Source organism: Lolium perenne, chromosome 7, assembly GCF_019359855.2.
Source record: "Lolium perenne isolate Kyuss_39 chromosome 7, Kyuss_2.0, whole genome shotgun sequence".
NCBI lineage: Eukaryota > Viridiplantae > Streptophyta > Magnoliopsida > Poales > Poaceae > Lolium > Lolium perenne.
Genome location: NC_067250.2, coordinates 34,701,746 through 34,716,038, shown reverse-complemented (window position 1 = coordinate 34,716,038; position 14,293 = coordinate 34,701,746). Strand labels below are relative to the sequence as shown.

Below are 14,293 nucleotides of genomic sequence, written 5' to 3'. Positions count from 1 at the left end.
ACGTGGAAGTGGAACAGTGCACTGATATCATTATTTATCCACATTGAGTTTTTATTTTATTACAGAGAGGGCCACTGCTAGAATATTGTATGCATTAGTTCTATGTTGGAATCTCACAAGCTGTATCTTGATATTTTTGGTCTAGCTGAACGCAGGCTTGCCAAGATTTACTAGCCGTATTCCTCTACCAGGGAACACTGTAAAGATTATGGAGGTTTGGGATGCGGGTGCAACTAATTGTAAATGATAGTGTTTTCTGAAGGTTTGTCGGTGTTTCTTGTAAAGGTGTCTAGTGTCTACTCTAGTACTCCTCTACATGGGTGCAAGAGGACAAAAAAGTTCAGACAAATAGCAAAGGGAAGCAGGTTATGCCACGTATGCCCAAAACCCCCCATTCGGCCATTCCCATCTCATCCTGATATCCCCCTGAGCTACGAACCAACCATCCATCACACGCGGTTCCGAGCAGTCCCTCCACCAAGAAAGCAGAGCAGCTGCGGAGGCGAGTCCTTGAGCTCGATCCAAGATGGCATTCGCCGCCTCCACAGCCTGCTGCAAGCCTTCTGCGCTGCTCACTCCTCGTGCCTCGTCGTCTCTCCGCGCTCAGGCACTCCTCTGCAGGCCCTCCACCTCGACCACCTTCCGGGGTGTCAGGGCGCCGGCGTCGCCATTCGCCGTCGCGCCGGTGCCGCGCCGCCGCGCGGCATCCACAGGCATCGTCTGCGGCAAGGTACGTGCGTGCGTAACCGGGCTAGCTTTCTTGCACGCGGAGGAGCGCTGGCTGGTGGTGAATTCTTGGTGAGTGAATTGGATTGGATCCCTGCTGCTGGTTTGCAGGTGAGCAAGGGCAGCGTGCCGCCCAACTTCACACTCAAGGACCAGGACGGCAAGACGGTGTCGCTCTCCAAGTTCAAGGGCAAGCCCGTCGTCCTCTACTTCTACCCAGCGGATGAGACGCCCGGCTGCACTAAACAGGTCAGTGATTTCCTGCCTAGTTTCGTACATCAGTCCGTGAAAAATAACTAAAATGTCGGAACAATAGTGACAGTATGCTTGTACAAGGTCATTCCAGCGGTAAAAAAATTTACATAGAGAAAAGGTAGCAATATGAGGAATAATTATCCATTTCATTCGCGGCATACTAAAGATGCCAAATATGCATGCATATAGATTTGTTATGAATCGATCTTTTAAAATTTGATCAAATTACAAAAACAAATATCAATGTATCCAGTACCAAAAAAAAAATATATAGGTAGATAGATCATGAACTATGTCTTTGTAGTTTGTTACTTGGTATAATAAATTTGATATCTTCTGAAATCTTGTTCAAACCTCAAATCAGTTGACTTAAGATAAATTCACATGTGTATATTTTTGGAAAGGAAGGAGCCATCCATATCAAGTTTGTTTCTCAATCAGCACCGGAAGAAGCTCTGCCTTTCCATAATGCCGAAAGAGAACTGATGGATCAATAAGGAAAACTTTCAAAAATCAGTACTTCACCTACAGCACTCATACACAAGCTACGAGGCCGTGCACTGATCGAGCCGACAGTTCTACCACCCAAGCGTTTAGAGACATCACCAACAACATGATGGCAGGCTCCAGTCACCACGCTCGTATCGAATTATCCAAACCTTTATAGGCCTCTGCCACCCAAACGATCAGAAACATACACGCTACAACGCAATGACGCTTTGAGAGACTACGATCTAGCGTCCACACCGCCCCGACGCAACTGACTGATGAGTCGATGTTGTTGCTGCCCAAGCTCCCAAAGCCAACACCCTACAAAAACATGAGGGTAGAACATCGATTCAGAAACTCGCACCATTCGTCGTTCCACCATAAGAACTATGACATATTGCTAAGTAAAAAAAAAATGAGAGTGCAAACTGTTTTCTCATCCTCATCAAAATATCTCTACCTGATCATTGCCTCCTTCAGCCTCCATTCTTCCTCCCTCTTCTTCCTTCTCCTTATTCCCCTTCTTCATCTGGCTACGACCGCATCGTGCAATAGCGCATTCCGCACGAATGTTAACGCAGAAGATTATTCGTAAATATTTTCCACCGATTAGTGAGACTGAGCCAGAGATTCAGTTATATTTAAATACAGCAGTTGTATTATTTGCCATCTGTTAATATCATTTTTCGTCCAAATCAGATCATTCGCGCCGGAGCTAGCTCACCGCTTGGTTCTCCCTTCCTTTCCAAACGCCACCGCTTCACCACCGTCCAAGCTCACCTCTCCAACCCTAACACCACTCCCCAACAACAGCCCCACGCCATCAGCCTACCGTCTGACGAAGAAGGCACCGAAGCAGCAGCGCCGAAGAAGAACCTGTCCAACGGAGGCCGGACGTGCGAGCTGCCGACGTGGGCGCTGATCGGCGGCATCACGGCGGGAGTGACACTGGCCCTGGCGCTGTCGGTGGACGCGGGCCCGGCGATGGCTCTGGGTCCGGAGGGCCCCCTGGTGGAGGAGTTCTGGGACAACATGCGGCGGTACGGGCTGTACGCGCTGACGGTGAGCACGGGGTTCGCGTGGGCGCTGGTGCAGCCCATCTACGAGCTGCTGCGGAACCCCATCACGGCGGTGCTCATCATCATTGTCATCGCCGGCGGCGCCGTGCTCACGTCCCAGGTCATCAACGCCATGTCCGGCAACTCCGACTTCGTCTACATGTACGAGCAATAGGTAGCTAGCGTGGCGCCAGTTATGGGGTCGATGTAAGTACGTACCCGTCGGTAGAGAAGGCACACTCGTGTCTGAATGATGTCATTCCTGTAGCTACTAGAGAACACATTCTAGCTAGAAATCAAAGAAGACAGTTGATGTAACTAAGATTTTGCTAGCTCGCAATCATGGCATTCAGTATAATTTCTGTGTGGTGCAATTTGGGAGGAATATGCATGATTGATATTCAGTTACATCACCGTTGCTCACTAGAATATGCATGGACTGTACCTGTAAACAATCTGTGTGTTAATTATGGTGCCATTACTGGACGATGACGGCAACAAGGTGGAGTGTTGCAGGCGTGCGCGTTCCGGGACTCGTACGAGAAGTACAAGAAGGCTGGCGCGGAGGTGATCGGGATCAGCGGCGACGACGCGGCGTCACACAAGGCGTTCGCCAAGAAGTACCGGCTGCCGTTCACGCTGCTGAGCGACGAGGGGAACAAGGTGCGCAAGGAGTGGGGGGTGCCGTCGGACCTGTTCGGGACGCTGCCGGGGCGGCAGACCTACGTGCTGGACAAGAAGGGCGTGGTGCAGTACATCTACAACAACCAGTTCCAGCCCGAGAAGCACATCGGGGAGACGCTCAAGATCATAGAGAACCTCTGAGCTTCTCTCAACAAGTGAAGATACATATCGTCTACACCTCCATTCGATCCCCATCTCTCTCTGACGCCGCTTGTGAGTCGCTGTAACCATATATATATACTGACGATCCATGATCGCCGTGTAGAGCTGTTTTGTTGTGTAATCCAGTATGTTCTGCCTAGCTTGTCAGCAAAAAACGTGGTGGCATTGTTCTTCAGTTCTCGCCAGTAGTGCGCATTTCTTCAGGGACACACGCCGTTCGACAGGTGCTACCTTCTCCCGTGAGCGACAACAAGTCTTTGACCTGTGCATACAATCGACGTCACCACACCTGCAAAATTTACCACAACTACCGTAAAACTCCTTGTGGATAGGCCCAGGTGGCCAGGTAAATGCAGCGGTGGCATCCCCAGCAGAAACACGTACAGCCGGTATATATCGTGCACGGCACGTAGATCTAACAGAGAGTTACGCTTACGACTGCCACAAAGTAACCTGAACCTTCTTTTCTACCCAAGCTGCTATTTCTGTATTATGAGCAAGCTCAGCGTGGCTCAGTTGTCCGTCCACGCCGTCGGTGCTCACTGGCTAGTGGTTACTGGTCATTGGGCGGCGACCGGTTGTGGCGTTGTGCGGCTCATCCTACCACAAGCCAAGGCCGAAAGCCAGGCCACCGTCCCGTGCCGAACACAAGGCGAAGCGATATTGCTAGGTGCACCACGCCTCAAGCACACATCTGTACTTTGTGCTTTTCTTTTGAAAAATTATATGGAGCGGGTGTGAGAATTTTAGCCCAGCGGAGCGCATCACCAGCCATCGGGTCTTCAGATGTACGGTGGATGATCATTTTTTAAATAAAAACTGCCACGACGAAAATCGCCAGGGCCCACAGCCAAATTTCCCGGGCAACTCTTATGTGAGAGCTGCTTTGGCGCGAGCATGCATGCGGTTGTGATCCTTTCCTTTCCGATAAATCTTGGGGCGTAAAGTTTGTGCATTTTGCCCCTCTGTGACACCACACATAACTTGGCATGGTATATTGTGTGGGGCCAACAACTTTTACCTTTTGCTACTTTTTTTTGCTGAAAAATCCTGGATGCCCAGATCAAAACGGACGCACACGATCGCATCCACGGCAAGCATAATATCGCTGCATTCGCTGGATATGAGGGTCCTTCTTTTTCCCCCTCTATATATAAGAGATGCATCCTGCACTGTTTGCTTTGGAGAAAAGAAAATAATGGATACACCGACAGGATATTGTTTCTTCCTCAATCCTAATTTGCCACATAAACCTTAGATGCCTAACAATTTTATTGGTATGATAGGTATGTATCCAACCTTTAAAGTGCACCACAGTTTTTTGTAACAATGACCATATTGTCCAAGCTTACTATCATCATTATCCATGGCCATCTTAGAAGTTAGAACACGTGAGCACACTTAAGAAAATGAGAATACAGTGAATGCTTTGTACTGCATGAGATACCTGATCGAATGGACTGATAAACAGACAAGGGAAGGCCGCTAGAAGGGATCCTAGAAAAAAAACTACACTCATTTGGTAAGTTAATGTCGTCACATGAGTGCGCCAAATTAGAAATTATCGTGATGATCTCGGTGTCTATGTTTGTGTAGGCATGTGTCTAGAACGTACCCATGCATGTGCATGCGCGTAATTGACTAGTGTTGTGCAAATTGTATGTATTTGATGCATAACCATAAATATGCGAGTGTATAATATTGTGGCATTAGGAATTATGCTGTTGGGAGAAGAATCGTTGATCTCTTCATGTTTAAAAGATCCCTATTTTTACGTTGTATGTTATATATTCTCCTGGTCACATGTTATTTTATAATCTTACTGATCACTTATATTTATACTCGTGTAATCATTATTTGCTACATAAAAGACACTAGAGAACAAATAATCTGTTGTAAAAAATGTATATTGTTTTCTCCAACAGATGTTTTTTTTCCTATAGAAAACATGTGGATGGAATAGTCATTATTATTGTAGCCCACACATGTGACATCACCATGTGTCGTCCAATGTGGTGCTTCTGCTGCAAGTTTGACAGCATGACAGCTAACGTGGACCAGTGGCGGAGCGTGAACCAACATGAAGGATGGGCCAACACATTAAAGGCTGAACCAATTGATGATAGTGAGCCAAAAAAAATTACCAAATCATGAAGAAAAGTGTGAGTGAAGACTGGGCCAAGGCCCGGTATGGCCTCCACTACGCGCCGCCCCTGAACGTGGTGGTGCATATGGGCCATCATGCAGTACAATGGTACACTATATTGTACAATTTTTCTTAGAAGAAAAACCACTTCTCTTTCCTTGAACTTTCGGGGAAGTTCACTTTTCGTCCTAAACATTATTTTCGGTTTAGAATTGGCCTGAACTCTTGAAATAGTGAACATTTCATTCATTTCCCATTGAGTTGAGAAAATCACTAACATGGAAAGAAGAAACAGTCAACAAACCAAATTGGTTTTGAACCAGACCATGCTCAAAGCTAGTTGAGATGTCAAACCCAACATGTTTAATGCAAAAAAATTAAAACACGTGTGTCCATGAATCAGTCTCTCGCTCGATTTCCCCGACTCCCAAGGTGTCGCGCCACGAAGGCTCGCTTATTTTGCCTATCAACATCATTCTGCCGCTCTGCCCTTGCACCGTTGTCTTGAGATTTTTTCCACCATTGACAAATATCTGCCTAGCTCAACCGAGATAAGGGCTAAAAGTGAAAACACAGTTTGGAATTTAATTATTCTAAAACCAAAGGATTGTAAAACTGCAGTATTTTCTGTCTAGGCAACAAATACTCCTTTTTTTGAAAAAAATGCTCAAGAACTCTTTTTTTAGTACTGCAAAATTAGTGCAGTTTTCTGAAAAAACGATGTATAGAAAACTGTAGATTTTCCTAAAACCAAACACCTCAAAGTATTCAATACCATGGTATTTTCATAAACAAGAATACTTTCAAAAAACGATGTCACCAAACGCAGCCGAATGGTTTTGAGAGTTCAAGTTTTATTATAAACCAAACGAAACTTCTAGGAACAAGACGGAACTTTCACTAGAGTTTGAGGACCAAAAGTGAATTTCATTGTTTTTCTAAAAAGGATGAGTTTTTAAATATTTAATATAAGGATTTTATTATAATTTTTTTGTCGAGGTGCAAGACACATGTGAAAAAAGCCAACCATCTTTAACAAAAAATGAAAACAACCATTTTCTTCAATATTGAAGATGTTTTGATAAACTTGCAAGACACAATGCCCTTGTGCGCGTAGCATATACTCTAGGAGGAAGAGGAATATATAGTGAGACCAAATTAGGATAACAAATACGAAATCCGGCATCCGACAAAGCATCTCCCTAATCCCTCCCACCGATCCCCAGCATCTTCCCCTGATCCGCACCTTGGCCTCAGCATCCAACGGCCCAGAATTGATCACCCACCTCCTCTTCCCCGCCATTAAATACCTCCCTGCTTCCACCATCCTGCCCACTAGCTCAGCCACTTCTCTCGCAAACACCTGAGCAGAGCAACCGCGAAAACCATCGTCAGACCAAGAAGAAACGCAGGCGATCGAGATGGACCTCCTAGAGCAACCCCTCGAGGCCGTCGCGTTCCGCCTCTACTCCCTCCCCGAGGTCGCCGCCGCAGGCGCTGCGGCGTGGACCTGCCTCGCCGCCGTCCTCGCCGCCGCGGCCGCCGCTGGCGTCTGGCGCCTGCGCTCGTCCACGCCGGCTGATTTCACCGACGACACGAAGCCCCTGCAGTTGGATACGTCCAAGCCGCCGATTTCATCATCGGAGAAGAAGAAGATATCGCCAGAGGTGCCGACGACATCAGCGCCGGCGACCTCACCGAAGGAGAGGTACACGGCGTATTACCAAGGCAGCGGCCGCGTCGGATGCTGCGGCGCGGAGAGTGACGGCGAGGACGAGGAGCTGGATCAGCAAGACTACGATGGCGTGTACGGGCCGTGGGGGAAGCAGAAGGATCTGTTCGAGTGGGAGGTGGTGAGGTCTATGGTGCCTGTCGTGGCGACGGCGACCACTGACGTGATCGGGCGGTACCGGAAGCCCAGAGCGCTCAGCGGCAGCGTCGTGCGGCTGTGGGATCAAGGTGCTCAGCTGGCCTTAACGGCGGCGATACCCAGACGGGGGATTAGAGCAGGCACAGCTTCGAGCTTCTGATCGTTCCAAATTCAGGAGTAGCAATAAAATGTACTGATAGTAGCAGCAGCTGGAATCAAAATGGTTCATGTAGCGCGCTTTAGCGGTTGTAAATCGTAATAACATGGAGTACTCCATTTAATCTCGCATTCCATCATCGTTCTCGAGTTCCTCTGCCAAACGCTGCTAGCGGCGGCGCCTCGCAGTCGGCCAGCATTCGTTGCTTCATTCGATAGAGATCGATGCTGATCACCGGTTCCTTCTTTTTCACAAACCACTGGCGGCGATACAGTAGTAGGTAAGCCTGTGATGGAACGGTTTCGAGTTCCGACATGATGTTTCTTGCCGATGACAGACAGACTCGATCGATGGCTCTGCTCGCCACGACACGCAAGATTACCCATCCATCATGTGGTGCCTTCACCTACCTTTGCAGGCTTCCAGAAGGCCCTTACTTGTCACTCTCCACTAGAGCAGACCACTAGCTACCAAGGCGATCAATCAGTCGCCGATTCACCACACGACAGTGTGTCAGGGCTGAGGGCTCACGAAAACGCCACATGTCCGGACTACCGCCGCCGATCTGGTACGTGCGCCGGTTGCGTACGCCAAGCTAGCTGCCGATCGGATGGTAATGGCAGAAGTGTGGTTCAGCCGCCTCCGGACATTCAGACGTGCGATTCCGTATGCCCGTTGCACCTACCGCGCGTCCTGGGAGAGCACGGCCTCTGCGTCCTGCCATTTACTTTAGTTAACGTTGCTATTCAGAGATGGTTGGTGCGGCCGGAGAGAGCATCTGGTTGGGTGCGACATTACTGCAAACGGCTTGCGCGCGGGCGCAGCTCAAGCCTGAAGCTTGGCCATAGCCATTGCCTGACGATAATTTCTGTGGCCCGCCTGACACTGACGGTGCGGGCCGCGGCAGCATCGGCTACGTTTGTCTGACCTCTTGTCCTGGATCGGCCGTGGAGAGCAGTTGTCGTTGCGAGCCTTTTCCGCCACTGGTGTTTAGAACTTGAGCGTTCATGGCCAGGGATGGACGGCCGGTCGGTGGTCGGTTCTCGCGGTTATGGTCTTGTGGCTCTGCCTGCCTGACTGGTACGATCGACTGAACCGCTACTGGGTTTTGAATTGCCCGTTATGCCATCTTCAGCGGTCCGATAAAAAAATAGTCCGCACTCCAACTTAGAGCATCTCTAGCAGAGCACGTATATCGCAGAACCGAAAACGTCGAGTTCGGTCTCTCAAACTGCTGAAAAGAGTTGAATTTTATCACGGCGTAGAACAGAAACCGAACTCGTGAACCGAAAACGCGGAAATCATACGTCGCGGGAAAATCAAACTCGACATTGAACCTGATTTGCTCCGATCAAACTGAATTCGTCGATAATTTACACTAATCTACGCAAAATACATAATAGTTCGACTACATTCGGTAATTAGGGACTTAAAACGACTAGATTAGTCCCGGATAGACTACAGTGTCACCGGTGCGCTTCCCGTCAGCGGCGGAGGGTTTTTGCTCGCCGGTGTTTTCTAGGCGACGATGAGCGCCGCCATCTCGAAGGCCACCGCCTCAGAGGTGCTCCCGCAGGATAGAGGCAGACTGTCGGCAGCGTCATCGTCGTTGCCGCGCGGGGGCAGCGGCGGGCGGCACGAGCCGACGGGGGCGCCTCAGCTTCTCCTTCTTTCGGCCGCCTCCATGTGCGCTTGCTGGCGCGCAATAACTTGCGCCCACTTCCGGCCCGCCCGCTTCCATGCACCGTCGGAGCGCGACCGCCTCGCGCGCTCCACCTCCGCCCGTACACCCGGCAGACGCCGAGGTTTCTTTCGGCCGCCGATTCGGCCCCTCCCTTACCTACGCGTCTTAACCGCCCCAATGCGGACGGAGGGGTGGTGGCGGAAGCGACGGAGCGGCGTCAGAGGAGGAGGAATGGCTCGCCGGAGAGGAGGCAGGCGGCGGTGGCGGGAGTGAAAGCGGCGGAGGGGAGTAGGGTTTAGAAACCGAGCTCCCCTCCCCGGCCCCTTTTAATACGGGACGGCCGCGCAGTTTCTCAGGGGCCCGAACTCGTTATACGGGCGAGGACGCGAGTTCGGGCTCCGTTCTGGCCCATCTCCAAACCGAACACGTATTCTAGCTGGAGTTTTTCAGTTTCGGCCCCTTTTACGGACTCTGCTAGAGATGCTCTTAGTGACGCAAAATGTTTGATCTGTCTGTAGCCACACTCGCCTATCACATGCAGGCAACCGCCAACGCACATGTGAAGGCTACTGCCTACCACCATGGCTGAGGCCATACTCTTCATCAAGCAAGAGAGGATCGTCGCCAATGCTCTTCCGGCACAGTAGGTCTCGTCGGTGAGTTCGGATAGAAAAGATGGACAGCCTAGGCTGGATAGAATGACATAATCATTATCTCCGACGCAAACGAACGCACGCGGTCATTTTTGATGTCTCAAATACATCTAGCCGCTAGAGTTGTCCTTATCTCGTGGTTGTTCTTGACGGATAAACATTACCATGTACCATACACGAACTTTTGCTCACGTCCCAGGAGTATTACATCATGAGTCTTCGGATCTTCAACCACACATTTTATAATATAGGAACTTTTTTTTTCGATAACCCGCGATGGATGTTCGTGTATTTTGTACTCACTCCGTCCATAAATAGATGCCAAAGATTTATCTAAATTCGGATGTATCTATATACTAAATCGTGGCTAGATACATTCAAATTTAGATAAACTTTTGGCATCTATTTATGGACAGAGGTAGTATTAAGTTGATAAGAAATGTCAAAGAAAGACCACAACACCACACTTGCATTCCAGCTTACAACACAAGCCTAAAACGACACTGACAAGCTCGCATTGCCCAATCTCGAGTAAAAAATGGCGAAGAGGCAGGACACTAAGGGCCTGTTTGTTTGGGCTACATCTTTTGAGAAGCAGCTCTAGCTGGTGAGCTGTGAAAAAACAGCTATGAGAAGCAGCTGTTGGAAGCGGAGATTTGATGTTTCGAACAACTCCTGTCACCGGCGGCCGCACTTGCCTGCTCGGCGTCCTCCTCCTAGGCCGCGCCTCCCTGCTCGTCCTCCTACGCTCGGAGGAGGCGGTCGACCTGACCCTCGGCCTCGAGGCTGACCATAGGGCCGCGCATGCTGTGGTGACGGCACCGCTGCTGCAGGGGCTCTTGCACCACGCGCTCTGGCGCTCCCGGCGAGCTTGCAAGCTGACGACAGGTGATGACCCACAAGTATAGGGGGTGTATCGTAGTATTTTCGATAAGTAAGAATGTCGATCCCAACGAGGAGCAGAAGGTGTTGACAAGCAGTTTCGATGAAGGATTCCCTGTAAATGCTCACAGACAAGTATTCAGGGGGTTTTGATGTAACAGTTGAATAAAGTACGAGTAAGTAAAGTGCGAGAGTAACAATTGCAGCGAGTGGCCCAATCCTTTTTAGCACAAAGGACAAGCCGGTTTGTTTACTTATAATGACCAAACGTTCTCGAGGACACACGGGATTTTAGTCTAGTGCTTTCACTACATACGGCTAAATAATCTTCATTGTTATGATAAGTGTTGTGTGGGTGAACCTATGCTAATGTACCGCCCTTCCTAGGACTAATACATACTTGTGATTATACCCCTTGCAAGCATCCGCAACTACAAGAAAGTAATTAAGAATAAATCTAACCACAGCCTTAAACTCTGAGATCCTGCTATCCCTCCTGCATCGATATACCAACGGGGGTTTAGGTTTCTGTCACTCCGGCAACCCCGCAATCGGCAAACGAGTACAAGATGCATTCCCCTAGGCCCATAAAGGTGAAGTGTCGTGTAGTCGACATTCACACGACACCACTAGAAGAATGACACCACAACTTAAATATCATAACATTGAATATTACTCAACCATAATTCACTACTAACATTTAGACTTCACCCATGTCCTCAAGAACTAAACGAACTACTCACGAGACATCATATGGAACATGATCAGAGGTGATATGATGATGAATAACAATCTGAACATAAACCTTGGTTCAATGGTTTCACTCAATAGCATCAACAACAAGTAGAAATCGATACTGGGAGAGTTTCCCCTATCAAACAATCAAGATCAAACCCAAATTGCTACGGCGGTGACGGTGTCCAGCGGTGGAGACGGCGGTGATGATGGTGGAGATGATGATGATGGTGATGGAGATGATGTCCAGCTCGATGACGGTGACGATGGCGTCGATTTCCCCCTCCGGGAGGGAATTTCCCCGGCGGATTCCTGCCCGCCGGAGAGCTCTTTCTCTCTCGGTGTTCTCCGCCCCGCAGAGGCGGCTGTGGCTCTTCGCGAGGTACCCCCTGTGGCTTAGGTCTTCGGGACGAAGGGTTTCGTGAAGAAAAGGAGGCGAAAGGGGCTGTGGGGCCCCCACACCACAAGGTGGCGCGGCCAGGCCATGGGCCGCGCCGGCCTGTGGTCTGGCCCCACCTTGGGCCTTCTCAGCTCCCCCTTCTGGCTTCCTTCGTCATCTGGAAAAATAGGATTTTTGGTATAATTTCCTTCCACAGGTTGATCTTCCGAAATATTGCGTTACGACGGTGCTTTTTCCAGCGAGAATCCCGGCTCCGGTGCTTGATCCTCCAATAATGATGAAACATGCAAAATAGATGAAATAACATAAGTATTGTATCCAAATATGAAATATATCAATGAATAACAGCAAATTATGATACAAAATAGTGATGCAAATTGGACGTATCAACTCCCCCCAAGCTTAGACTTCGCTTGTCCCCAAGCGAAACCGAACTCGATAAACGAGGACCACATGTTTATGGAGTGAAGAGTCGATAAATAAAATACGGACAAGAAGCATCATATTCATTCACACAAGGCATTCTAGTAAACAACTTCCTCATATAACTCAACTTGAAACCAGTATAAGGTAATCACAAATAAAGGTGCATAAGAAATCATAGTTGGTGATGGCAAACTTCGTTCTTGGTCAGAGAACAATTAACGGAGTTATATTTATCTATTGAGCAGCGCTCTCATGTTAAAGTTTATATGGCACAACTTGCATACTCAATCATAATAGTCTCCTCATAATCATTGATAACTTGCAAAGTTATATTCATTCAGATAAAACTTGTACTAAACAAAGAAGAATAAAAGACATGATGAAGCAAATCACAATATAATGGTTTGATCACAACTACTCAAATGCTTGCTTGAGATGGAGGGAAATAGGTTTACTGACTCAACATAAAGTAAAAGACAGGCCCTTCGCAGAGGGAAGCAGAGATTAAATCATGTGCTAGAGCTTTTTCAGTTTTGAAATCATATAGAGATAATAAAAGTAACATTTTGAGAGGTGTTTGTTGTCAACGACTGGTAGTGGGTACTCTAACCCCCTTGCCAGACAACCTCCAAAGAGCGGCTCCCATTTTATTTTTATTTTGTGTGGCACTCCTTCCAACCTTTCTTTCACAAACCATGGCTAACCGAATCCTCGGGTGCCTGCCAACAATCTCATACCATGAAGGAGTGCCTTTTTATTTTGGTTTTATTATGATGATGACACTCCCCCAAACCTTTGCTTACACAAGCCATGGCTAACCGAATCCTTCGGGTGCCGTCCATCAATCACATACCATGGAGGAGTGTCTATTTAGTTTAATTAATTTGGGACTGGGAATCCCATTGCCAGCTCTTTTTGCAAAATTATTGGATAAGCGGATGAAGCCACTAGTCCATTGGTGAAAGTTGCCCAACAAGATTGAAAGATAAACACCACATACTTCCTCATGAGCTATAAAACATTGACACAAATAAGAGATAATAAGTTTTGAATTGTTTAAAGGTAGCACACGAAGTGTTTACTTGGAATGGCAGAAAATACCATGTAGTAGGTAGGTATGGTGGACACAAATGACATAGGTTTGGACTAAGGTTTGGATGCACGAGAAGTATTCCCTCTCAGTACAGGTTTTTGGCTAGCAAGGTTAATTAGCAAGCATAAGAGTTGAGGGAAACAAACAAATATACATGTGATAGAAACAATCATGCATCTTCCTTGTAAGCACAAACAATTTTAACTTCAGAATAATAAGCTATGAGCTAACAAGAAAGAAAGACAATGAAACAACTACATGTATTTCTCTTTTCTACTTAAACCTCAAAGTGTTGTTGCTATTGACCAATGCTAAGTTTGCCAAAACCAAATAGATTCATTCAATGCTCCCAAAGTGATACCAATACTAACAACAAGGTAAATCATATAATAGAGATTGCAAACTAAAATAAGATGTGCAATATGTAAATGATAAGACTTCTCATTAATATTCCATAACGATAACTCACACCAAGGGATACATAGACAACCAACTAAAGGAGAGATACTTCCAAACTGCAACCCATCTTATATGATAACTTCCCTACTCATGATATGACACTACTTGACAGCAAAAAGTAAAAGGTAGTGATAATGTGATACCGCGGCACTCCCCCAGGCTTGGAACAAACCAAGGGGATGCCAATACCGATGATGAGTTACTCCTGCGGCGATGGTGGTGATGAACTCCCGTCATCAAACTTCCAAGGAAGAGGCTCTCCATCAAGAAACGACATCTTGGTCTCGGGAATCCTGAAACTAGCAGCACGGCTTATGTATTTAAACCTGTTTTCATACTCACAGTTCTGATTCTGAACGTCATAGAGTTGTGCTTGGAGCTTGTTGGTGGTGTCGTGAAGTGAGAGGATGTCAC

At 47.8% G+C, this 14,293-nt stretch overlaps 2 protein-coding genes across 3 annotated transcripts; both read left to right on the top strand.

Annotated features, from left to right (window-relative positions):
- Positions 1-380: 380 nt before the first annotated feature.
- LOC127317851 (peroxiredoxin Q, chloroplastic) lies at positions 381-3,549 on the top strand. Of its 2 annotated transcripts, none has more exons than XM_051348448.2 (3): positions 381-730; positions 838-975; positions 2,170-2,886. In XM_051348448.2, exons 1-3 carry the CDS (start codon positions 527-529, stop codon positions 2,701-2,703), a joined length of 876 nt encoding a protein of 291 aa, XP_051204408.1. In that variant the 5' UTR covers positions 381-526; the 3' UTR covers positions 2,704-2,886. The 2 variants fall into 2 exon arrangements, with proteins under 2 accessions (XP_051204408.1, XP_051204409.1); XM_051348449.2 differs by lacking the exon at positions 2,170-2,886 and adding an exon at positions 3,045-3,549 and having other exon boundaries at positions 396-730.
- A 3,321-nt stretch (positions 3,550-6,870) lies between these two features.
- On the top strand, positions 6,871-7,678 carry LOC127316136 (uncharacterized). The gene has a single exon (XM_051346549.2). It carries the CDS (start codon positions 6,942-6,944, stop codon positions 7,548-7,550), a length of 609 nt encoding a protein of 202 aa, XP_051202509.2. The 5' UTR covers positions 6,871-6,941; the 3' UTR covers positions 7,551-7,678.
- Positions 7,679-14,293: the final 6,615 nt, after the last annotated feature.